The sequence below is a fragment of the Mastacembelus armatus genome, chromosome 21 (genome assembly GCF_900324485.2).
Source record: "Mastacembelus armatus chromosome 21, fMasArm1.2, whole genome shotgun sequence".
In the NCBI taxonomy this organism is placed as follows: Eukaryota; Metazoa; Chordata; class Actinopteri; order Synbranchiformes; family Mastacembelidae; genus Mastacembelus; species Mastacembelus armatus.
The window spans coordinates 3,522,536-3,547,201 of NC_046653.1; the positions used below are offsets into that span (position 1 = coordinate 3,522,536).

At 42.1% G+C, this 24,666-nt stretch overlaps 1 protein-coding gene across 1 annotated transcript in view; it reads right to left on the minus strand.

Moving 5' to 3' along the window:
• LOC113124044 (inactive dipeptidyl peptidase 10-like) overlaps window positions 1-24,666 on the minus strand; it is a 72,576-nt gene that overhangs the window by 23,429 nt on the left and 24,481 nt on the right. Inside the window, exons 6-9 of the mRNA XM_026296507.1 lie at window positions 7,467-7,519; window positions 7,189-7,270; window positions 5,577-5,697; window positions 4,862-5,016 (exon numbers count right to left, since the gene is read on the minus strand). Of these exons, the coding sequence (XP_026152292.1) occupies window positions 4,862-5,016; window positions 5,577-5,697; window positions 7,189-7,270; window positions 7,467-7,519 (411 nt within the window). The remainder of the gene's footprint in view (window positions 1-4,861; window positions 5,017-5,576; window positions 5,698-7,188; window positions 7,271-7,466; window positions 7,520-24,666) is intronic.

Sequence of the window (24,666 nt, forward strand, 5' to 3'; positions counted from 1 at the left end):
TTCTGACAGTACAATCCGGCCACTATGGACCAAGCCTCACCCACTCAGTTGCCATGGTGTGTTGGCATTGAAACCGCCATTCAAGCTCATGAAGAGAAATGAAGCAACGTTGCCCAGTCTGTCGATTGTGTCTCTACCCAGTTAAGTCAGCTGCTTCAAGCCCTATCTTTCCGGGACATTTCCAACATTCCTCTACCGGCTTCACCACGACCCCCAAGGCTTAAGGAAGGCTCCGAACCCAAACTTCCCCCTCCAGGCCAATATAGTGGTGAATCAGGACTGAGTCAGCAAATAAAGAGTCACCGACCTTGGCCTCTTTCCTCACTAAGTGTGATTTCATTTTTTTTTTACAACCATCTTCTTTCCCCACAGAAGAGGCCAAGGTTGCCTACATCATCTCATTATTGGGAGGAGCGGCAGGACTATGGGGAACCGCCTGTAAGAGGCAGGAGAAGTTTTATAGATCAGCAAGAGAATTTGGAGATCAGCTATCCCGAGTATTTGATCCTGTGCAGCCTGAGGTGGAGGCCACGCATCATCTAGCCAAACTACAACAAGGAAATCGCTCCCTATCGGGATACGTAATCCAGTTTCTCACGTTGGCAGAGGATAGCCCTTGGAACGAGGGGGCGCTGTATGATTACTTTTATTTAGGACTAAACGATAGACTCAAGGATGACCTAACTCATCAGCCCAGACCCAAAGACCTGGACACCTTAATCGAAGTCACTGCCCGACTAGATCAACGTTTCCTGGAACAAAGACAATACAGACAATACTTCAATCCACAAGAAGTACTAACCTTGCGTAAGACTACCCATCCAGCACTAGGCCATGTAATTAGGGCACAACCAAGTTTTCCAGACTGAGAGGGAGCGAAGACGGGCGTTAAAATTATGTTCTACTGCGGGGCACTTGGACACTTAGTTTATTCTTGCCCGCTAAAAGACCAGGCTTGGTAATGGGCATGGGGACCTTACTGAGCCGAACCTTGCTGGAGGAAAAGACCTCACAGTCGCTGACCACTGTTACCAACAGCACCGTCCCTCATCAACAACAGATTCAGATCCTCATTGATTCAGGAGCAGATACCAACTTCATGTCAGAGTCCATTTTCAACCTGCTTCACTTGGAGACAGAACCCCTACTTCAATCCTCCAGGTGAGAGCTCTTAACGATCTTCTTTTGCATCAAGTCAAGTTCAAGCCAACCAAGCCAGTGTTTATGTCCATAGCAAATCATTAGGACATTGCTTTCCATATTATTGGCTCTCCACTCTCTTCAGTTATCCAGGGAATTCCTTGGTTACAGCTCCATAACCCCCATCTGGATTGGGTCACAGACGAGATATTGTAGTGGAACCCTGCTTGTCATGTTACTTGTCTACGCACTGCACTTAGCCCAGCACTCCCTCACTCACCGGATAAATACAGCCCAGACCTGATCAAGGTTCCCAAGATCTATCATGACCTCAAGGAGGTCTTTAATAAGACCCGGGCCACCTCCCTACCCCTACATCGTCCTTATGATTGTGCCATCAAGCTCTTGCCTGGTACAAGCCCACCGAAGGGACGTCTGTATTCGCTATCTGGACCAGAACAGAATGCCATGTTAGCCTACATACAAGAATCCCTGGCTGCTGGGATTATTCGACCATCTAAGTCACCAGCCGTAGCTGGTTTCTTCTTTATAGACAAGCGGGACAGGGGGCTTCGGCCATGCATTGATTACCGGGGACTCAATAACATAACCATAAAAAACCCATACCCCTTGCCACTACTGGCATCAGCATTCGAACCAGTGCAAGGAGCGAAGGTCTTTACCAAGCTGGATCTACGCAACGCCTATCACCTTGTTCGCATCCGGGTGGGAGATGAATGTAAGACTATTGAATATTTAGTCATGCCATTTGGACTTACAAATGCCGTTAAAGTGGAGAAGTGTGAATTTCACACAAGAAGACATCCTTCTTAGGGTTCATGATAGAACCAGGAACGATTTTGCACCTAGGAGCGGCCTAACTAGCCATCGAGCAGGACATCATCCAGGCAAACACAGGTAACCCTGCAACATCATCCTGTCCCTCACATTGTCTTTTTGTTCCCATCCAGCTCCGGTCCAGAGTCCTGGAATTCTGTCATGCATCTCGACTCCATGTCCACCCAGGCATTGCGCACACTCTCCGGGTGGCGCTTCAGCGGTTCTGGTGGCCAGACTTGAGAAAGGATGTTGGAGAGTATGTTTTGGCCTGTCCTGTGTGTGCCCAGGCCAAGGCATCACATCGCGCACCAGCAGGACTCCTCCCATCCCAAGACGCCCATGGTCACACATCTCAGTCTACTTTATAACTGGAATACCCATTTCCCTAGGTATGAACACTATTTTAACCATAGTTGGCCGTTTTTCTAAGATGGTGCACTTTGTCCCTCTTCCCCAACTACCCTCAGCCTCTGTGACCGCCCAGCTTTTCATAGACCACGTCTTTGGGCTCCATGGATTCCACAGGACATCTCGGACAGGGTACCCCAATTTATAGCCAAGTTTTGGAAGGAGTTCTTCAAGCTCCTAGGAATAACAGTTAGTCTCTCTTCCGGTTTCCACTCCCAAACTAACGGGCAAGCTGAGAGGTTAAACCAGGAGTTGGAGATGGGTCTCTGTTTTCTCTGCTCTAAAGATCCCAACTCCTGGGTATGGAACCTCGCTTGGGTGGAATATGCCCATAATTCCCTACCCTCTGCAGCCACTAGACTTTCCCCCTTCCAGATCGTGTATGGTTCAATCCCTCCCGTTTGAACCACAGCTTTCGCAAACCACGGTCCCATCTGCAGCCACAGTGCTCTGCCGGTGCCACCTAGCTTGGCAAAGAGCCTGACAAGCTCTACTGGCTTCAGGATCCAGCTATGTACGTCAGGCGAACAGAAGACGACAGCCAGCTCCCCGATAGAAACCAGGACAGAAAGTATGGCTGTCCTCCAGGGACATCCCGCTTAAGGTGGCCTGCCCCAAACTGGCCCCCCGGTTCATAGGCCCATTCCCCATAGCCAAGGTTTTAAATCCAGCTGCGGTCAGACTTTGATTACCTAGGTCACTACATATACACCCCACATTCCATGTCTCTCGAGTAAAAACAGTCAAAAGACGAGCCGACTCCAGCACTATTATTTTCCACCACTGTAAAACAACCTACTGTTAGACTGTTGTGTTTTATTGGTTAATTCAGCTAAATTCTCTGATCAGTTCTCCTTCCATTTCCCCCTATGTAAATAGCATGCATATTTGTAAATAGCTGAATAAATCTTTAAAAAACAACTGACTGGCATCATCAATGTTATTTCACATAGTAAATATATCACTGAATTGGGAGAACTCTCCCTCAGATTGTAGACTGTTATCCCGTATTACTCATTAATTGACTGGTTGATCCGCCATTTAAAGGAGCTGGTGCCCCAAATTATTAAGATGATTTATGATATTCATAATTCATAAACTAGACATAATAAACCTTCATGTTCAATACATGTACATATTTAAATTCGCTACACTCAAAACCTAGAAGTCACTGGAGAAAGTTCACTAATAATTTCAAGAAACAATAAGGACTGGCAGAACAATTTTCATGTGAATTCAAATGAGAATGAGTTACACAAAAAAATCCTGGGTGTTCAAACCATTATTGTTGTTTTTAGTTGTTTTTCACAGTGGGGATTTAAAACACTGGTTTTGCAGGAAATATTTCATTCTGTTATTACCATTATATGTCTTTATATTCAGACAACAAAATAATTCCCTGAAAAATACCTATTCCATTTGAGGAACTGTTGTTGTCATACATCAATGTTATTGCCACAGCTGTTTCAGAGCAATGAGAAGAGAGAGAGAACTAGCTGAGAGTGTTTTATTAGTCACCACTCTCTTTGATCTATATTCACCTCGCTTCATCCAGCCCTTTTACACATCCTACATAAAGCAAAATAGCTTGTGACTGCTCTGCAAATGTTGGTGAAACTGCACTTCAAACACATATGACCCTTAATGGTATTTGCAAATATCTACATTAGATATTGTAGGCCTCAAAACCCAGAATGGACGAATAGGCTGTAATATGTCACAGGGTGTCACTGTGAATGACATGCTAACAATAATTGGTTGTTTTCCTAAGTGCAGGCACATTATACCTGTAGAACACACTGAGGCAAACAGAGATTATTATTTCTCTGCTCCATTTAGTCCGACAATATCACTGCACTGATGCGCAGCAACTGTGTATAGTTTTTACACACCGTGTGGGCAAGGCTAAGAACAGACAGAACTTCGTTAATGAGAAGCCTTCCTATGGAACCCCCATTGCTAATCTGTGGACCTCAAGCAACAAATGAGATCACCCTCTTCCTTATTACCCTCATTCCACCACTTTTCCACAACCGATGTCCCATCAAGAGGCATTTGATAAGCTAAACATTCACATCAAGGGATGGGAGGTGTATGTTAACTTGTTTTACTGAAGCATATCACATTCCTTTCTCTCCCATTGCCACATATCCTTACAGCTTTCCTGATTCAAAGGGAGCAAGTCAGAGTCAACATGAATTAAAGAAGGATTCACTAACCTTTATGGGTTAGCTATAAAGCATTGAGCTTGCAGTTGTTTTATTCACAGCAGTGGTTTGATTTAATGGAGCTGCAATAAGGACAGCTACAATATGTAGGTTACAGTAGACAGGATGTAAGGGCTGTAGTACAGTAACAAGTGAGCCAAAACATCTTGGGAGCAGTCAGATTTCAGCTGATTTTGATTTTTTGTAGTGATGCTCTACTGAAATAGTGATGAGAGAAGGGAGTGGCTGACTGGTGTGAGTCCCACCTTTGGATAAGGGTATTCCTTCCCTCTGGGGTACAGAGATCCTGTGAATCGGGGCAGGATCATGTTTGGAACCAGAGAGTTGTTAATGGCAAGGTAGGCCAGTCTGGAGCCATCAGGTGCCCACCAGTGGGCAACCCGAGTGTGCAACACCTCCTCTGAAACAGTCAGAAAATGTGAGCCACAAGTAAAATTGTTTCATAAGCCATATTTTTATTTTTTTTTTGCCAGTAATTTAAAAAAAAGCTTTGCGAATTAACCACAGAGCTTTATCTTTCAGGCTGGACTTTCTTATTCATGGAAGTTGTTGGTGTTGAAAGCAGCCTAAGAGGAAGACTGCAGGTGCTATGCCAAGCTGAAAAAAATCCTACAGTATCATCTCAAAACATATGTCTCATTTTAATTATCTATATTTGTACAGTTCAAAACAATAAATTAAATTGAACATGCAACATTTTCATTAATAAGTTATTGCATTAAAGTTGCACCAATACTCAAAGCATTAATAAAAGCTTTTGTTCATTTGCTATACACATATATAGATACAGGAAACTACATTAACCACTACAGTCCAGTTTCAATTCTTAATTTAAGAACCTCTGACTTCACTGTGACTTACCTGTATACACATACAATAGTTTTACAGCAAAATTACTTTTGCTCATCTTCTCCACCTAGTTGAATACTAGATACTGTTTGAATAAAGACTTTGTCCTACCCTCATATAGCCAGTCTGTAATGCCATTGAAGATGATCCCTTCCTGTCCCGAAGATGTGAGCCTCCATGAGCTGCTTTGAACATCTGTCTGGTAGTATATGTTGTTTTCAAATATATATATCTGTGTGATAGAGAGATAGGTTTTAATATGGAAACCCAACCAAAAATTGTAATAAAAACACAGCTACACCTATTTGTGTACAGAATTGTAAGAGAAATGGATCATTTGGTTTGGTTTTATCTTTCCACTGGGATTGATTTAGTCCAGAGTACGTTTAAAGATATCACACTGACATTTGCATTGTTGTCACCTTTACTGCATCATTCTTAGGTAATAGAACATCTTTGTCAAGCAAATAAAGAAAAGCTGGTCAATTTCATACAGAAAAACACTGATAAAAACATATTCAGTTAGTGGCTCATGAAACATGCAGGAAGAGCTCATGAATAATAACTATTTCTTTGTCATTAGTGCTGTGATACACTGCTGCAGGGCTACTGTGAGAACAGGTTCCACTGAGGGCAGGTATAAATAGGAAATTAGATAAATATGCTATCAAATGCTTAATTACTTTTCTTGTCTGCACTGGAGAAAATAATGGAGGGATTATCCAATGTATAATACTCTGCACAGTGGAGGAATTACTCACACAAAGAGCTTTGGTTGCCCAACAAGATGTCTTGCAGCAGGAACCTGATTTGGGAAACTCTTACTGGCCAAACAAATAAAAGTTAAGCATAAGAGGAGTCTGTCTTTCCTCTCTAGTCAGAGCCAGTCTTTGATCATCTTTAACCCTAGAGTAGAAAGGTCAATACATATGTAGGATACTTACAATCAAACATTATATTAAAAATGAGACTTAAATGTTTACCTTTTTGGGAGCAACAAGGGTTGACCATTTTTAATGTGAGTTAAAATTAAATTTGAGTTGCAATGAGTGAGTAGCTCATAAGGGTTGCTTACTTTCTCAGTTAGCCAATTATTTGATTGGCCTATAAAATTGGAAAAAAGTGAAGAATTATTATTATTTTAGAGTCTGATGTATTGTTTGTTCTGGCCAACAAGCAGTTTGAGACCCAAAGACACTCAAATTCTAGTGACAAAATATACAGCACATAATCACATTTTCATAATGAAATAAGATAAACTTTTGATCATGTTTTTTTTTCTTCCAACTATGTATCAAGTCACATAATATACCATAATACACTTTTCTCCTGGATATTTTTTGGATTAATGTATGCTGATTGACTTCTATTAATATTATCCAGATTTCCTTTTATGGATGAATAAGGTTTATCTTATCTTATCTATTCTGGTCTTGTCTTGTCTGTTGTGGAGGAAATGCATATTTGCAATTTGAATTATAGAGTAATAACAGAACACATTTTTTGAATAAGATAGAACTCTCCTCAAATTTTTGTGTATATTTGACTTGAGTGACTAATTAAGAGATAAATATGTATATAAAAAAATTACCTCATCTATAAAAAATATTTTTTTGCTCCAAGATTAGGATATGCACACCTGTGTGACTGAATGAATAATGGAAGATTAATTCCAATGCTTTAATGTTTTTCACCTTAAAATTTGATACTATAAGTTACTCACCAGCTGTTGACCATGAACGCCCCATGATGCAAATTGAAGGACTGAATCTGACACTTCTGGAGGATTCAGCTCACGCACCTCTCTGATTAAAGAAAATTAAAAAACAGATCACACATGAAGCATTACACACCATAGCAACAAGGGATTTCACTATGCCCATTCATTCTTACAGTTTTCAGTAAAATACCAGTGCTCTTAATGCATAAACTGTAATCTGCAAGATTTTATTTGAGGGTTTAATTTATCTCAATGTTTGTCCTTAATGTTTGGTTTCTCACCTTGTGTACAGGTTGTAGATCAAGTATGATGCCAAGAAGGAGTGCTGGTAGACCTAAAACCCAATCACAAAAATAAGTTCAACATTATGAACACATCTTTGTTCTGTTACAATAAACGATGTTATGGAGGATGGTGGTGAGGGATGAAGGAGAAGGATAACAAGTGATAAATATAAAATTTTCACGCAATTATGATTTCTGTGCAAATTTTGGTGAGTTTTAACACATGTTCAGGGGGTCAAATTTGAGGTTGTTTCGGAACATGAAAAATAATTAAAAACAAAAAAAAAATAATCCTATCGTTTTCCAGGTCCAAGCTCGGCCGGCAGCCGCATCGTTTGCGTTTTCTGAATGGTGTCGCGCATTCCCATGTAATGTTGTGTTGTGGGTCAACACTAGACGCTGCCGGAAGTCGACCCCCACTCTTATTCGTCCCTTGCACGATGACCAATTATAATAGTCCCTAGTGCCGAGACCTTCGGTCGGTGCTCAGGCCTCATTAGCAGGGGGGCCGCTAGCAGTTTTGGGCCCTATGAAAAAATTTGAAGTTGGGCCCTCTACGTCTCCCATTCTGCACCAAACATACAAACCAAGCAAGATATCCAAAATCTTTGTCTGCAGTTTAGTCATAGTACTGATCTTTGCGTTTTATTATTTGTTTTGACCACAACGTATCAGTATTCAGTCAGAGAACAACCATAGCTGTCGCTAGCAGATGATTTATTGTGCAAATGTAAATGTTATACAAAAATAAAGTATAGTAATACAGTAATAAAGTACAAAAATAATAACTGAAAAATGCAACATTCTGAAACATGCATTATAAACACAAAAAAATATAAACTATGTATAAAAAAGTGCAATATGCAATACATACACTTCATTGACCGCAAGGACATTGCTGCTTTAACTGTTTATGATCTGACAAATCAGCAGCGAGTCTATAGGTAATTTAGTTTTATTTGTAACTCTTTCATAGATACATTTATGATATCTAATATATTACTGCTAATAATGTTATTATTAATAAAGCTGGTCTCTGAGGGCCCCAAAAGTTTGTGGGCCCTTAGAATCGTCCTAACTTTCCCCCCCTTAGCGGCGCCCCTGCTAATTAGCAACCAACAAAAACAGGTAAATAACTTACATAAGCATTACTGATAGATTTAATCACTCAGGCAGCGACACACCAAACATGCATCAAAAAAGCAGTGGCAATGAATGCCAACAGTCATATTGCTGAACACTGCCTGTCTGTGCCAAAAGTGGCACTTGAAAACCCCATGCAGACTACAGCAGATGGTCAAGTAGTATGTACACTCTCCATACCAGCAGGTAGTGGTAGACTGTCATTCAAAAAAGGAACATGGAAGACCTATGCTGCACATGTACAAAGCGTAAACAAACCAGTGTTTACTGGCAATTGTGACGCCTACCGCATATGATTTATAGCTACTTCTACTTGAGAAAATGTCTGATAAGAAAATGCAAATGACACTTGTAGTGTGATCTTTTGGTTGTGAAACATTAAAGGAGAAATAATGGAAGGGTAAAGCAGCTGACAGAACAAAAGCTATGATCGCGCTGCATTATGGTTAGCCCTTGTCTCTTGAATCTAACTCAAAAGCCATATATTTGTCCTAGAAAATCAATCTCTAGCATACATTGCATTTCTCACAACTGTCAGATCATCTGATAGAAATTGAAAAACAACATTTTAACTAGACAAATGCGTTTCCTGCGGAAAACGTGTGGGAATGCTAAAAACTGAAAGGAATTGCTGAAAACTTCTGAAATGCAATGCTGAAAAATCCTGGGAGCTGAAATGTAAAACTGGAGTTGGAAGCTTAACTTGATTAGCTAAAAAAAACTATTGAACATTGCTGAAAAGGGTATTAAAAGAATGATATGATAAAGAAGAAATAAATTGGCTTTCAATTGCTAAAGAAAGAAATGTTACAAGACAGTGTAGTGAAGGAAATTTGCGGTAGGATATAAGTGAAGGAAGGAAGAACTAAATGAATTAAATAGTTAAAAAGGAAAAAAGGAAGAATGAAACAGCAAAAAAGTGAAATTGTAGAAAGACTGTATAGACAGAAAGATTGTATAGTTTAAAAACCAATAAATATTGCTGGAAAATACAGAAGGTAAATGCTGTGTAGCCAAACCAGGAATATTTGAAGGAAGGTTTTCTTAGAGAAAGAAGAGAAGGAAGGTCTGAAATAAGGGAAGAAATGAAGAAACACTGAAAGGCTGGAAGACAGGAAGGCAGAAAATGTGCTAGGAATGAGCAAATATTTCATTTCTTTGCTTTTATTTTGAAACCATGAAGTAAAAACACTTGTATTTCGAAAAGGTAGCATACTGCAGAAGACTTATGTCACCTTGAGTTAAGATTTGAACTTTAATTTTTAATATTTGTTATGCTTTGGAACACTGCAGTAACTTCTTTTAAATAACTCTAGTCTTTTATTGTGGAAGTACAAATATTTCTGACTGGCAGAAGACAGCAAGGTTGACATTTAAAATGGCCTCCATTGGTGCTTAAACCTATATCTCAATAGACAAAGTCAATTTTAAGCTCATATTAGTGTTTGTTGTCTTTTATTTTGTAATAATGTAATAAAAGGGCTTTTATTTTGAAAGATTGGCATGTTGCACGAGACTCATGTGACTTTGAGTTAAGATCTGAACCTTAATTTTGAATATTTATTATACTTTGGAACACTGCAGTAACTTTCTGTAAATAACTGTAGTCTTTTATTGTGAAAGTACAAACATTTCTGGCTTGGAGAAGGCAGCAAGGTTAACATTTAGAATAGCCTCAGATGGTGCCTACACCTGGATCCCAATAGATTCCAATTTTAAGCTCATATTAGTATTAGTTGGCTTTTATTTTGAAAGAATGCTATAAGAAGGCTTTTATTTTGAAAGGACAAAGTGATGCAGGAGATTAATGTATTTTATATTACAATCTTAACTTTATTTTGAATATTCATTATATTTTTCTAAGGTGTAATAACTTCTTACAAATAACTGTAGACTGTATAATATTGTGAAAGGCTGGACATTGTCTCCTGGGAAAAGACACCATGGCTGACAGTGAAAACATTGTCAATCAGTGTCTAAAGCTGTATGCCAATAGCCAAAGTCCATTTTAAGCTCATTTTATTATTTCTTGGCTTTTATTTTGAAAGAATCCAGAACAAAGGCTTTACTTTTGAAAGTGCAGCATGCTGTGGTGCACTCACATGACCTTCAGTTACAAGCTGAAGTTTAATTTTGAATATTCACTATACTTCAGAAAGGTGCACTCACTTCCTGTAAATAACTTGTGTTTATGTGAAAGTGTTGTCACATCCTCCTTGGAGAAGACAACATGGCCACACTGAGAATGGTCCCCAAGTGTAACAGCAGTGGACATTAAGCATCCAGGCAGTCAAATTACCAACAACAGGCAGCTGTTGTCTCTGCTATTGCTTTGTGAGCTGTTGCTATGGTGACCTAAGCCCAGAGTGGGAGGGGGAGTGACAGTGACACAGCGCTTTACACACAGAATGGAGAAGCTGAGAAAACTTCACCTCACAAAATGGACTACAGAAAAACTATATTTGTGAAGATATTCTAAAAAATGAAAATGGATTGGTGCCGAGTTAGAAACAGCCTTCATTTGTATTTTTCACCAGAACTCCTGGAGCTCTTTTATAATCGGAGTGAATGAGAGATTGAGCAGTCACTCTGTAGGTTAGGCCACCTGGTGGAAAAACCATAGGTCCTATCAAAATGAGAACAGCATTACCTGAAAGAAGACAAAAATCTCTATCACTTTAATATATACATTGTTTATATAGCTGAAAGTTGACACAAGAAGAGAAGAAAAGAGACAAAAAAGTTGAAAAAAAGTTGAAGAGCAAAAGTTGGAGTGCATGATGTCATCAGTGACATCGTGATCGTGATCGTGTCTAGATCAGTAGACAGGACAAGACAGGAGTTAGGGACTGTTTCCGGGTAAGTGAATCACTTCCTATTGCAAGCGTGTCGTGCTGTGTGTGTTGTATAGTTCGTCTACAGATTAGCAACAGACTAGCTATAGTCTAACACACCTAAAAACTAACTAAACTTTCTAAGCAATTCATTACTAGTCAAACCTTTCTATTTTGACTGGTGTTTATTGCTATTCCCAGTCTCAGTGCCACATGTTTAGTTATTCCTCTTCTTCCTTTAGCGATAATGATACCTCTAATAACTCAGGGTCTGTTAGCGGTCCAAGGGCAGCTCCGGAGCAGCCCGGAGAATTAGCCTGGGTGACGGTCTGACAGAAACATACTCCTAAGCAGAAGCCCACGGCTCATCACCTGCCTGTTCACGTTTCTAATAGATTTTCCCCGCTCAGCAACACACCCGCTGAGAAACCTGATAATTGGTAATTCCATAGTCAGAAACATGAAGCTAGAGACACCAGCGACCATAGTCAAATGTTTTCTGGAGCCAGAGCGGGCAACATTGAGTCAAATCTGAAGCTGCTGGCTAAGGCTAATCGTAAATATGGAAAAATTGTTATTCACGTCGGCAGCAATGACACCCGATTACGCCAATCGGAGGTCACTAAAATTAATGTTGAGTTGGTGTGTAACTTTGCTAAATTAATGTCGGACCCCGTAGTTTTCTCTGGACCCCTCCCCAATCTGACCAGCGATGACATGTTTAGCTGCATGTCGTCGTTCCGTCGCTGGCTGTCTAGGTGGTGTCCAGCAAACGAGTTTTTAACTGAATTTCCAGACTTCCTGTCTGATTTAGTGCTTAGTTCAGATAAAGTTATTATAGTGGGAGATTATTAGTTATTATTATTATTATTATCAAAATTCATATCACATATCTTTATATAAATTAAGTGAGAAAAATACTGATATAATAGAAATGCGGAGTCTTTCACATTGTATTTTACATTATAAAACAGCTCAGACAGTTGAAACATATAACATGTACAGTATATTTGTATACAGACATTGCTGTACATTGTTTACATAAAATGTGCCTGAAACTGTTTTAATGAAAGATTCATAGTTCATGTAACAAAGCCCTTAAACATATTGAAAGCATAATAGTATTTTCATGGTGTTACAATGACAGCTAAGCAGATAAATGCAGTTATATTGCTCTGCCAAAACTCTCACTAAAACCATGGGAAAAAAGAACTGGACAGGGTTTTTGTTTTGAGCTGCTACAGCTGCATAATGTAATGTTACATGATTAGTCTTAAATTATTCTAATGCCACTATCTGTAAAAGCATGTTTTTACTATCAGAGGTTAATATAATTGTCATCCTGCAGTGCCATGTATTCAGTGGCAGATCTAGAAATTTGGATTATTTATAAAATAAATGGAACAAATGATTCACAAATCCATATATATTACACAATTTTACTATTTTATTATATTAATAAACATATTTTTCATTTTTGACAAAAGAAACAAAACCAGTGTGGGGGATGATCTGGGGTAGCTGCCCCCTGCCCTCCTGTAAATCTTTTCTGCATCGATCCTACATGTAAAATTTCACTTCACCAATTTAGAGCTTCCAGTAATTTGTGCAATCAAATGTCCTGAGAATATCCACTCACAAAAGCTTTTGTTTTATGGTTCATTGAGATAATGGTTCAATGCCTGATGCATGAGTGCCCCTGCATGCTAAACAGCTGGAGTATTAGCATAACAATATTACAGTAAACTCACCCCAGAGGAATATGATAAATACTGTGGAACCACTCTATTTCCTTCAGCAAAAAGATCAGTTGTGTACAGACTAGTGTTTGCTTGACTGATCTACATCACTCCCAGTTTTCACTCATAATTCAGAATTCTCTTTTCATTATATAAAAGAGAATTCTCCAGGAAGGAAAAACAAATTGTATTTTGACTTGACTGTTGTCTTTTCCTTCAGAAAAGACGTCAACATCATTCAGCAGACGGCTATCTTAGGAGACAGCTCTGTGATGATGCCTTGATATTGCTGTCAGTGGTGAGTGACACATGAGAGGAGGATAAGAGGAGTTGTGGATGCAGTAACCGAGTGTTTCTCACACAGCAGTGGTGAGTATGATTGTGCTGTGTGGCAATATACTCACGCACTGCAGCTAAAAAATCCCAAGTATTTGTTCAATACAGCTTAGAATCTGACATCAGGCTAGTAACATTGATTACATGATACTGGTAAACTTGAAGACGCTTGAGAGTTGGACATTTTTAATAGATAAAAACATACTCTATTTGTGGTAAATGAAAAAGGTGCATTATTATATGTTCTACATGTCTTTAAAAACCTTAGAACAAGTTTGCTCAGTTATATTGGGAAGCTTTCTCTTTTAAAATTTCTTTTCATTTATTTATTTACTAGAAGTTGTGTGTATGTTTCATTGTAGAACTGCCACAGATGATCTTTTAGAAAATAGGAAACCACATTTGTCTTCAAGGCACTTTGTAATGTTTCCCACCTTATTGTAATCCTTCTCCACTGAATTTTTAAAAGAATGTTTTCTTGTCTGAAGAACGCAGGCGGTCAAACTGATTTCCATTGCCTGATTTCTTCCAAATCTTCCTAAATTGTGTGCTCTGTTTCTAAAATGTGACAGTGCTTCCTAGCAGATACTTTCATGATACCCCCTTATCCCCCTATCGAAGTGAAACACAAATTACATTGTGTCATGTACAAACTAGTTTGCAAGTGTCATCTGGCCACATCTGATGATGTAAATGTTTATGCTGGTTCCTAAGGGTTCCTAAAGCTGCCTAATTCCACACTTTCTCATTCCTCTCCAAGAGATATGTGGCATTTACAGCCTTTATAGCATTTGATAGCATATTTATCTAATTTCCTATTTGTATCTGCCCTCAGTGGAACCAGTTCTCACAGTAGCCCTGCAGCAGTATATCATAGCACTAATGACATAATTCATTATTCATGAGCTCTTCCTGCAAATAATTTTAAATAAGGCACTTTTGGACAGTCTCTCTTCAACAATAGTTGTGATGTCACACTCTTCAAATGCTGCAATACAAATCTTTCATATCATTGCACATCAATCTAAGTTGCATGAAGTGGGTGTGAATAAAATGCAGGTACTGTTGAAGACCTTTTATGATTCTGTGGTATCATCTGTGATCTTGTGTGCTGTTACCTGCTGGGGAGGGGGATTGTTGGAGAAGGAGAAGATCAAACTCAATAAGCTGATAAAAAAGGCAGGTTCTGTGGTGAGTCGTGTTACCTACTATCAATGTGGTAGCACAGAATAGAATGATAGATAAATTGGTCAGTATAAGGAATCAAGATTGTCATCCTCTTCATGAAACAGTTCAAGCCTTCATCATTTATTACTTACTTTATTTTATCTATTTATTGTGTGGTGAGCTTTGCTGTGACACATGAATTTCCCTTTGGGATTAATAAAGTCAATCAATTCAAATACAATATAACTTTACTTATAAAGCCCTTTAAAACAGCCACAGCTGACACAAAGTGCTGTACACCAAAAATAAAAAATAAAAATAATAACAAGCGGTCTAATAATGTCTATTAATTGGTTTTAGAATGTTACAGAAAAATTTGGCACCCAAATTTAACTTGTCAGAAAAGTGTAGAGCAGGGGGGCTTCAGATGCTGCTTATTGACTTGATTAGGACTTCCTTCAAAACATACAGACTCCTTACGCATAAAAACTGTTCCTGATCTGCACATCAGGGGGTGTAATCATAAAGATTCTAAGAATCGTCTCAGAGAGCTCTTAACTTAGCTTAACAACTTTTAGCCAGGAGTCTTTAACTTGAAAGTAATTTTTTAACCGATCATAGAGCAACTCTGAGCAAGGAAAACAAAGAAACTCTATCTCAGTGACTCAAAAAATAAGAAAAAGAAAAAAAAACAGTGAGAGGAAAATCATCACTGCTGCATTGTTGCATTCTCCCAGTTGCCAAATATCTTGGAGTTGTGATGACTTTTATTTCTGGTGTTGTGGTGAGTAGGAGTGTTTGTGCTAGGTACGAGATAAGATAAGATGTGATAAACTTTATTTATCCCTGAAGGGAAATTCAGGTAGTCTTGTAGTGAAAGTAATAAATAGTAAGTAGTAAAAGTAGTCAGTAAAAAACATGAGTGCATTTGTGATAAGATTAACTGCAAACATTATTCCTGCATGATTTAATCTGTAATGTTTCAATCTGTCTTTCAGAGTTTCGGGCATATTTCTTCTCCCTCATCTTTCCAGCATTTGGTCCTCTGCTTGAGAAAGCCTCTTAAAAGTCCTCCTCACAACTGTTCTCATCCTAGGAGATCTTTTAAAGATTAAAATAGAAGCTAGACTAGGAGCAATGTTTAAAAATGCAGCCACAGATCTACTGCATGACGTTATTCTCTTTGTCAATTAACTAGGGTGCCAGCACAATGCCACCCTCCCAACTGGAGGTGGGAAAAATAATCATTTTCAATAATAATAAACAAATAATCATGCATCGTTGTTCACTTTAAAATTATTCTGAATCAACGCAGGAAAGTTAATAATCTATTTTAATATTTGATTGAATAAAGTCCTGACCCTAATTAGGAATAAGCAGGTATAGATAATGAATGAATGAATAAAGTCAGACCCGTTTTACCACTACTGAACTACAAACGGCCTACAGTACATGCTTGCATGATTGTAGCACATCTTTTGGACTATAAACATTGAGGCATTTTGTTCACGGGGCTCTTATGAAAAAACTTATATGCAACACTTACCGTTACATGTGTGGATCTGTACACATCAGCAAAGGTAAGAACTATTGTCTTGCTGTGTTTGTATTCTTGTTCAACATTCAGGAACTGTTGTTGCTGTGATAACTCAATCCTAAATTGGTTTATACCATTTAAATTGTGAGGTTTTCTGCTTTCAAATTAAGATATTGTTTGCCTAATATTGAATAAAGTCCTGCAAACGATCTTTGGAAATACAGTTTTCAGCCTGCATACTGGCAATGGGGTTTTAATAGGTAGCAAGTATAGAAAGGATACATTGTTTTTTAATCAAATTGTGGGCCTCCGAATCAAATTAAAAAATGAATTGTGGAATACCTAAAGATTCTCACCCCCTAACTCCAACTATCTGAAAAGTCATGTAATGCAACATTTTTGATTCAATACCACAAGTTAAAAAAATCGGGGAAAAAGTAGTATTACCTAGGGAAGTGCTACTGAATATATAGTAGTCCTTCAGTCCATCAAAGTGAATAGGTTGCAAACAAACTCATTTTGAACAAATTGTTTTAGCTCTTGTTCACTTAAAGTTTTGCTGTTCCCACCAAGAGAAATTCTCTCCTACTGTAATACCAAGAAAGAACTCAAGAGTATCCATCCAAGATTAATTATTCTTTTCATTATAAAATATAATGTTTGAAAGGAAGAACCTTTGCAAACAATAATGTAGCTAATTAAAACCATCTCTTCTTACTATCAGCACTTCTCAACACCTTTATAACTGATGACTGGGTTGAAGCTGTTCTGCTTATTTTCATATTCCAACTTCATTTTATTTATTTATTTAACCAGGAAGGTTCTATTAAGATATAGTATCTCTTCTGCCAGGGAGTCCTGATCAAGATGGGAAGCATGTAAGCATGTAAAGACAATGACGACAATCAAAAACTCACATAATAACAATTGACAACTACTACTAGAAGCAATGAGAGCGCTCAATAACAAGTGGTTTTAACAGATTACAGTAAAAATCTGATCCTATCCATCCTCATCACTCCCAGAGAGAACCTCATCTTCAGCTCTGCTACCTCCAGCTCTGCCTCGTCTTTTTCGTCACAAGATTTCATCACACATCACACCCGACACTCTCCTCCACCCGTTCCAACCTGCTTGCACACGTCTCTTCACTTCTTTTCCACACTCTCCATTGCGCTGTACTGTTGACCCTAGGTACTTAAAATCCTCCACCTTCTTCCCCTCTACTCCCTGTATCCTCACCGTTCTACTTGAGTCCCTCTCATTTACACACATGTACTCTGTTTTACTGCGGCTAAGCTTCATTCCTCTCCTTTCCAGAGCAAACCTCCACCTCTCCAGATTTTCCTCCACCTGCTCTCTGCTCTCACTACAGATGACAATGTCATCTGCAAACATCATGGTGCATGGAGAATTCCTGTCTAACCTCATCTGTCAGCCTATCTATCACCACAGCAAACAAGAAGGGGCTCACCTTCCACCTTTGTTCCTCCACCTTGAACTCCTCTGTCACCCCTACAGCACACCTCACCACTGTCTTACAGCTCTCATACATGTCCTGCACGACTCGAACATACTTCTCTGCCACTCCAGACTTCCTCATACAAAACCACAGCTCCTCTCTCGGCACCCTGTCATACGCTTTTTCCAAATCTACAAAGACACAATGCAGCTCCTTCTGGCCTTCTCTGTACTTCTCCATCAGCATTCTCAAAGCAAATATTGCATCTGTGGTACTTTTTCTTGGCATGAAACCACGGCATGAAATTGAATGTCACTAACCTTGTGCTCTCTCTGTCCCCTAGTTTGTGCTCTCTCCCTCTCTCTCTCTCTCTCTTACTGGCCCCACCAACCTGCAGTGTCTATTTGTTGCTTATTGTTGCTGTTCTTTTCTCTCTCCTCTATCCACTCACCCCAACTGCTCGAGGCAGATGGCCGCCCAAACTGAGCCCGGTTCTGCTGGAGGTTTTTTCTTCTGTTAAAGGGAATTTTTCCTCTCCACTGTCGCCAAGTGCTTGCTCATAAGGAATTTGTTGGGTTTTTAGCGCTATACAAATAAAATTGAATTGAATTGAATTAAATTGAATTGAATTGAAACCTGCTGCTCACAAATGCTCACTTCTGACCTCAGCCTAGCCTCCACTACTCTTTCCCATAACTTCATTGTGCGATTCATCAGCTTTATTCCTCTGTAGTTTCCACAACTCTGCACGTCTCCCTTGTTCTTAAAGATGGGCACCAGTACACTTCTCCTCGATTCCTCAAGCATCCTCTCACTCTCCAAGATCTTGTTAAGTAGCCCAGTCAAAAACTCTACTGCCACCTCTCCTAAACATACCTCCACAGGTTTCAAAGTATTCCTTCCATCTTTCCATCACACTTGTGGCATGCCTTGTGTCATGCTTTCCATGCCTGTCCTTAATCACCCTAATCACTCTCTGCCTCACAAATCCACCTCTCCCTCCTTAATTCAGGAAAAGTCAGAGATGTCATAGTTCCTGCTGATGATTTAACCCTCTGGGGTCTGAGGTGGTTTTTGGGGCCTGGACAAATTTTGACATGTCCTGACATTTGTGTTTTTTTCAGTGTTTTTTAAACATATTCATGTCTAAAGTCTGATAACACTGTAATCAGCACAAGACTGGCTACAATAATATGTGAGCAGCAAGTTTATACATTATTGTGTTTTTGAGAAAAAAGTGTTTATGCATGGTTAGTGAAAAACTAAAAGTTTTTACTCACTGAAATAAGACCATAAAACACAAACAGAACATTGGTTCACAAGACTTTGGAGACCAGCATGTTGTAGGCTAAAGTGTTTACTTCAGAGTGCTGTGAATGTCATCTTGTTCACACATTCACAGTAAACAATACACTGATTTAAATTTTCTAAGACACTTTTTGTCCAGAAAGGCCATATGCAAGAGGGTGTGACTGAGGATGAATAGTCATGTAATTTACCTGAGAACACAAAAGACGCACTGAACGACCAGACAAAGCCACGCATAATGAGCCTTTCAGTCAATGTAGATGGGACGGATTAGTGCAGCACAATACAACACAATGAGGAGCCAAATGATCCTCATTTGAGTTAAAATCAGTGTTGTTACTCTGAGGACAAGCTAAACTATTTGTCTCTGTGTGGAATGTAAGGAGCGCCGCTTCACGTGCGTAACGCAACATCATCCAAACGCGCCGAAAAAGAGTAAATTCTATGATGAAGTTTGATATTTTGTGTCATTTCTCGGGGGTGTGCACATATTTACCTGGTTCACCTGAGATTATTTACATGTGAACAGTGAACAGTGTACAAGGCGGGAACGCATTACCTGTAATGAGGTGAGACAGGAAAAAACGGACTTCTCCTTATGTTCATACGGATTAAATCAAAAGTGATGATTTGTTTTCGACTTGAATTGTTTCACTCAAAAGAAAACATTTCAAGCTTTCTAGCCATATAATTCTTATTTTTATGAGGCAAGTATTCGCTGAGATTCTGGTTGTTTTATTTACGCGTCTGTGAAGAGAAATGGCAGAGACAGAAAAGTCCGAGAGCGCACCCTGTCGGCTTTCTTTATTTAAAAAAAGCACAACGTTTTGTCGTTATTATGATGGTATACCACTAAAACTAGACCCTTTACAGATTTGAATGATATACTTCTTTTATCTGTACGATCAGAATTGACGGAGTAATTTAAGTTTGTTTCGGCCTTATCAGAAAAAGTTGCGTCAAAACGCGCTGGCGCGTTCGTCGACCCCAGAGGGTTAATGTCCAACCTATCATACAAATCCTCATACACCATTGTTTGGCCTTTGCCATCTCTACCTACACTTTATGGCTGCATCTCCCTGTACTCCTGTCTGTTCTCTTCTGTCCTCTCAGTGTCCCACTTCTTCTTAGCTAACCTTTTCCTCTTAAGACACTTCTGAACTTCCTCATTCCACAACCAAGTCTCCTTATCGGCTTTCCTCTTTCCAGATGACACACCAAGTACGCTCCTACCTGTCTCCCTGATCACTTTAGCTGTAGCTGTCCAGTCATCTGGAAGAACTTCCTGACCTCCCGGAGCCTGTTTCAGCTCCTCCCTGAAAGCCACACAACACTCTTCCTTTTTCAACTTCCACCATTTGGTCCTCCGCTCTGCCCTTGACCTCTTCATCTTCCTCACCACCAGAGTCATCCTACACACCACCATCCTATGCTGTCTGGCTACACTCTCCCCAACCACTACTTTGCAGTCACTGATCTCTTTCAGGTTGGAACATCTGCACAAGATGTAATCAACTTGTGTGCTCCTGCCTCCACTCTTATATGTCACCCTATGCTCCTCCCTTTTCTGGAAAAATGTGGTCACTACAGCCATTTCCATCCTTTTTGCGAAGTCTACCACCATCTGTCCTTCTGCATTCCTGTCCTGTATACCAAACTTACCCATCACTTCCTTGTCACCTCTGTTTCCACCCTGTTACCAACATGTCTGTTGAAGTCTGCCCCAATCACCACTCTCTCATCACTAGGGATACCCTGAATCACCTCATTCAACTCCCTCCAGAATTTCTACTTCTCTTCTAACTCACATCCGACCTGTGGGGCATAACCACTGACAACATTCAACATCACACCTTCAACTTCCAGCTTCAGACTCATCACCCTATCTGACACTCTTCACCTCCAGAACATTCCTAGCAAAATTCTCCTTCAGGATAACTCCTACTCCATTCCTCTTTCCATCCACACCATGACAAAACAGCTTGAACCCTGCTCCTAATCTATAGGCCTTGCTACCTTTCCACCTGGTCTCCTGAACACACAAGATATCCACCTTTCTTCTCTCCATCATATAGGCCAACTCTCTAGTTTTCCCTGACAAAGTCCCTACATTCAATGTCCCTACTCTAAGTCATACACTCCTGCCCTTCCTCTTCTCTCTTTCCCTACGAACATGCCTTCCTCCTCTCCTCCTTCAACCAACAGTAGTCCAATTTCCACTGGCGCCCTGTAGGTCAACAGCACCATTTGAATAGCCCATCTGTAACGGACACCCTCGGAGACAGGAACAAGGAACATGTTTGAGGTCTTTATTTAGGTACTCACAATATCGCAGGAAACGAGGAAACAGGAATGGTGTGTCCATGGAAATGTTACTGAGATCTGACAGTGACTCGGAGTGAGGGAAGTGCCTTTATACATGAGGGAGAGTGCAGAGGAGGTGCAGGTGAGTGACTTGGGAACAGGTGAGACGAATAGTGGTGATTGCCAGGGGGAAAACCTGTACCCCCCTCTCCACGGCCAACTCCTGGGGGCCGAACCCCCCTCCTGAGGACAGGGGACCGTGGAGACTGGGGACCGGGGACAGAGGAGACTGGGGACAGAGGAGACCGGAGACTGGGGAGAGAGGAGACTGGACACTGGGGACAGACGAGACTGGGGACAGAGGAGACTGGAGACTGGGAACTGGGGACAGAGGAGACTGGAGACTGGGGACAGAGGAGACTGGAGACTGGGAACTGGGGACAGAGGAGACTGGAGACTGGGAACTGGGGACAGAGGAGACTGGAGACTGGAGACAGTGGAGACCAGGGACCGTGGAGAGGCAGCAACCGCGGTGGCGGTGGTTCTGGAGACCGCGGCGGTAGAGACTGCGGAGGCGGCGGTTCCGGAGACCGCGATAGTGGTGGTGACAGCTGCGGAGGTGGTGGTTCAGGGGACCGCGGCGGCTCCAGGGACACTGGCGGCGGCAGCTCGGGGGACTCTGATGGCGCCAGCTCGGGGGGCTCTGACGGCGGTCACGGCAGCGGTGACTCTGGGATCTCAGGTTTCTGCCGCAGGGGCGGTGACCTAAGACTTGGCGGTGACTTGGGAGGCTCTGGGAACGCTGGAGACGGCGACGGCTAGAGAGACTCTGGAGACACCGGCGGCTGGAGAGACTCTGGCCCGGGCGGCTGGAGAGACTCTGGCCCGGGCGGCTGGAGAGACTCTGGCCCGGACGGCTGGAGAGACTCTGGTGTGGACTGCACCTGCTGCGAGGGCGGTGGTTCCAGAGGCCGCGGCAGCGGCGGTGGCAGCTCCGGAGGTGGCGGTTCCGGAGACCAAGGCAGTGGCCGTAGCAGCTGTGGAGGCAACGGCTCCGGGGCCCGCGGCAGAGGCAGCAGCCGCTGTGAAGGTGGAGACTCAGGAAGCTCAGGGGACACTGGAGACCCAGGGGACGCTGGAGAAACACGTGACGCAGGAAGTACCGGAACTTCAGGGGGCCCAGGCGGCTCTAACTCAGGTAGCTGGGGAGACTCTAGCTCAAACTCTGGCTGCTGATGAGGATTCGGGAACATTGAGGGCATGAGTGGGTCCGGGAGATTAGTGGGAAGGAAAGAATCCATGATGGGCTGCTTGGGGAACTCCGCTGGTGGCAGCGGCTCCGGGGACACTGGCGGTGGTAGCTCGGGGAACTCGAGCGGATCTGGAAAGTTCGGGTCCTGGTAGCAGCTCGGGAATCGGCCGCTCGGGAATCGGCCGCTCGGGAATCGGCCGCTCGGGAATCAGCTGTGCGGGGCGTGGCTGCTCGGGGAGCTCTGGCGGCTGCCGTGGCGGTGGCAGCTCGAGGTACACTGGCAGTGGCACTGGCTGGCGAGGCGGCCGTGACGAGGGACCGGGGAGAGGGAGACAGCCGTGGCCACGACTCGGGAAGCTCCGTAGGCTCGGTCAGGTGGTGCTGCTGCTGGACTGGTGGCAGCGTAGGTGGTTCTGGGAGCAGAGGCGGGTCCAGCAACCCTGGGAGCAGAGGCGGGTCCGGCAACCCTGGGAGCAGAGGCGGGTCCGGGGGCAGCTGTAGGGACTGCGGAGGAGATGACTGGCAAGACAGTACTGGAGGTGGCGACCGGCGGGGCGGCACTGGAGGCGGCGACTGGCGAGGCGGCACTGGAGATTCAGGTGTCTGCTGGGGTACTGGGGAATCTGGTGCTGGAAACTGCGGCGCTGGAGAGGGCGGTAGTTGTGGGGGCGTGAGAGGAATCCCAGCAGCGGAGACTTCATTAAGGGACGGCGACTCTCGGGCTGGTCCATTACGACGGCGGCGATTCCGTCGCTGTCGTCGAGATGGCAGGTCAGGTGACTGTCCTCCGAACCTCCTTGCCAGACGGGTACCACAGAAGGAGTTTCGGTGGGAATCCCCAATGAGGAGGTCAGTCCAAAAGAGGTCCCAGTCCTCATCGTCGAGGGCCCTCCCCGTCTGAATAGTAAAGGAGATCCCATGGTTCTAATCGGTGCCGCAGAAACTCTAGATCCTCGGGATACTCCGTCTCCTCGGGATACTCCGGCTCCTCGGGATACTCCGGCTCCTCGGGATACATCGGCTCCTCGGGATACATCGGCTCCTCGGAATACTCTGGGTCCTCGAGATACTCCAGAAACTGGGAAGAAGGGAGAACGGGTGTGTCGGTGCACGGCGGCTTCAGGGTCCAGGGTCTTGCCTTAAGTTCCTGCCAGATGCCTCAGCCGGGGTTAGAGGCTGGGGAGCCATCTGGCGGAGCTGTGGCTGAGATGGCCGCGGCGATGGCTGGGGACGCGGCTGCGGAGAGGGCCAGGGAGATTCAGGCTTCAGGAAGGAGTCCGGAGATCTCCTCCTGTTTCTTCAGTGTCGGTCGGATCTTCTGTAACGGACACCCTCGGAGACAGGAACAAGGAACATGTTTGAGGTCTTTATTTAGGTACTCACAATATCGCAGGAAACAAGGAAACAGGAATGGTGTGTCCATGGAAATGTTACTGAGATTCGACAGTGACTTGGAGTGAGGGGAGTGCCTTTATACATGAGGGAGAGTGCAGAGGAGGTGCAGGTGAGTGACTTGGGAACAGGTGAGGCGAATAGTGGTGATTGCCAGGGGGAAAACCTGGCAGAACCGTAACACCATCATGATAAAGTGAGAACATGTTTTTGGAATTGCAAATTTATGAAAAATCAAAAGCTGAAATCTCTCATTTAGAAAAGTATTTGGACCCCTTGCTTGGCAATCCAAACTGTGATCAGGGGCATCATGTGTGCTTTAATATAAATAACTAAATACTACCTACTTATAGGTTGATTTTCATAAACTGTTCCCCACCTCCACAGTCTGTTCTGACATCATCTCCTTGTCTCAGCTACATTCTGATTAATTATTGGCAATAGAATAATAATAATAAAATAAATGAAAGAAAAAATAAATAATGATTATTAAAATGGGGTTCAGTGTTGGCCACAAGGTGTACCAACTTTACAGTTAATCCTGGTTTCTGTTACGAAAGAGACCGACTGTTGTGACTTTGTTATGCTGAAGAAACTGCATAAGAGTTTTGTGTTTCATGCAAGTAGTTGTAACACAAAATTAATCACTGTTAATTTATCATACCAGAAGCCCATTACAGCCCCTGTGTCCAATAGCAGTGAAAATATCCTGTTGAAAATCAC